This window comes from Mandrillus leucophaeus, unplaced genomic scaffold (genome assembly GCF_000951045.1).
Source record: "Mandrillus leucophaeus isolate KB7577 unplaced genomic scaffold, Mleu.le_1.0 Scaffold163, whole genome shotgun sequence".
Lineage (NCBI taxonomy): Eukaryota > Metazoa > Chordata > Mammalia > Primates > Cercopithecidae > Mandrillus > Mandrillus leucophaeus.
In genome coordinates this window covers 356,630-359,239 of record NW_012101621.1, presented here as the reverse complement: position 1 = coordinate 359,239, position 2,610 = coordinate 356,630, and the positions used below count along the sequence as shown (strand labels likewise).

At 36.4% G+C, this 2,610-nt stretch overlaps 1 protein-coding gene across 1 annotated transcript; it reads right to left on the bottom strand.

The window, feature by feature from the left end:
• Positions 1-902: 902 nt before the first annotated feature.
• LOC105536696 (putative olfactory receptor GPCRLTM7) lies at positions 903-1,841 on the bottom strand. The gene has a single exon (XM_011976127.1). The coding sequence runs from the start codon at positions 1,839-1,841 to the stop codon at positions 903-905; it is 939 nt and encodes a 312-aa protein (XP_011831517.1).
• Between the last annotated feature and the right edge of the window lie 769 nt (positions 1,842-2,610).

Genomic DNA, 2,610 nt, shown 5'->3' with positions numbered 1-2,610 from the left:
TCCTACCTGGAAGTTTAAAAGAATAGGTTGCTTAATGGTTGACGATATAGTGGTGTTCATTCCTGCACTGGATCCATTGCTGAGCAAGATTATATCCCTCTCTTTAACATTTTTCAATCCTAGCCTAGTTCTACTTTCTTTGACTGAATATTTGTTCTAAATTCATAACTTTTTTACCACCAGCACACTTTTAAAGGGCATGGTTAAACTCAAGGTTGAGAAAAAGAAGACCATCTTTGACCTCTTAGTGACCAGATCCCAAAAAGGCATTCAAAGCACTACTTTGTCCACTTGACTATTTTATGTGTATGTGACAAAATATCTTTGTCCACTTGACTATTTTATGTGTATGTGACTATTTCACAATATTCTATGAAACAAATTAAATTTCTTACAAAATGTATGGAACTGAGTACATTTATTAACATAGGTAACAGTACAAAGGAAGAAAATGAAAAATCTGCAAACCTGAATCAACACAGAATGTGAAACTGCTCTGCTTGCCAAGTAATAACTGTGATGGGAACCAATCATTCTCTTAGATGAGAATATTTCCCAACCTAGTAACAGAAGAAAATATCAGTATATACCAGTAAATCTGTAAATGTGGCACTGTGGAATAAAGTTGATAAACTTCTCAGAATGTTCTATGGACTAGTTAAAATGTGAGCCACATGAGAGTATGTTTTATATATTTTAAAGTTATGAAACTATGCAAAATAGCCCATAGGTAAGAGACTAAATACATATTCACATTATTGGTTACTAAACTGGAATAAACTTTCTAAGGTGTTTGAGCTCATGATTAAGGACAATAAATTGTCTCAAGATAGCATAAATTTTCAAAAATTGTGTTTACAGTGGTGCTGATAGAAGGCATCATTTGCGCCCTTATAAGTTGTTCAGGAGATCTTCCTCAGACTCAGGAGATGACTACTCAGTCTCTTCATTGTCATCTTTATATCATTGTTTCTCAATGTGTAAAGGACAGGATTCAGGATGGGTGTAATCATAAAGTCCAAAATGGCAAGAAATTTATCCACTGACACTGAGGGAAATGGCCACATATAAACAAAGACGCATGGTCCAAAGAACAAAACCACCACAGTGATATGAGCTGAAAGAGTAGAGACGGCTTTGGACAAACCACCTGAAGAGTGTTTCCATACAGTGACCAGGATTAAGATATAGGAAATCATCAATAAAAAGAAAGTGCCTACGGAAATTAACCCACTATTGGCAGTAACCAAGAACTCCATTCTGTAGCTGTCTATGCAGGCAAGTTTGATAAACCAAGGAAGGTCACAGTAAAAGCTATCTATTTCATTAGGACCACAAAAAGGCAAATGGACAACAAAAGCCAACTGGGTTACTGAGTGAATGAGACCAGAAACCCAAGCACTAGACAGAAGCAGAATGCACATCCGTGAGTTCATGATGGTCAGGTAGTGAAGGGGCTTACATATGGCCACATATCTGTCAAAGGCCATGGCTATGAGCAGCACCATCTCAGATCCACCCAGGACATGAAGGACAAATATCTGGATGACACACCCCTGGAATGATATGGTATTGTGCCCAGAGTACAGGTCAGAAATCATCTTAGGAACTGTTACGGTAGAAAAGCATAAATCCATAAATGAAAGGTTGGCTAAAAGGAAGTACATGGGGGAATGTAAATGAGGGTCAAAGCTTACTATAAACACAACAAAGAGGTTCCCTAGAAGAATTGTTACATAAAACACTGTAGCGACAGCAAGGAAGAAATGCTGTATTGGTATAGATGTAGAAAGTCCCAGCAACACAAATTGGGATACCTCAGTGCAATTTGCTTCATTCATTGACTTTGTCTTTTACTACCTAAAAGATCAAAAACAAAATAATACTAAAAGGGAGTTTATCAGACTTAAATATTTGTAAAATTTTTAGGTTTTTTTCCTTTCATTTTTAAGTTAAAAGAAATATTCTCATAACCACAAGGCGTTGAAAAATTAATGCATTCATTCACCCACTCAACTAATGTTTCTAATGTGCATGTACTATATGCCAGGAAAGATGTCAAGTTCTGAGGTCAAACACTGATTCTGACTTCAGATGGAGCAAAACATTAAATAGCCCTAACTATAGACATACTCTCATAATTGACCTTAAGAAAAATCACAGAGCGCTGTGAGAACAATGTGATGCATCCCAGAAGTGCCTGCTCAGACTCCCCTCTAGGGAATTACTACTGAAAAGTGAGAAGAGCAGTCCAGATTTTGGAAATGACCCTAAGACAGGAAAGCCAGTGGGGCAAGAGGTTGAACAACTGAGATTAGCATAGAGTGATAGGCCAGTCTTAAAATCTCGTTTCCATTATAATAATTTTGGTTTTTACCCTAATAGCAATAGAAAATCACTGAAAAATTTTAAGTGGTAGCTTGGTTATATTTCTGCTTTCAAATGGTCACAATGTAAAGAATGGAATGAAAGGGTTGGAGAGAGCTTAAAGTAATTTATCAGGAACTACTACTGAAGAACCATATCACATCAGGTGAGCAGGACCAATTATTAACCAATAGTGTTAGCAAAACAAATAAAACTGAGAAAAAATAAATCTTTGTCTCTGAA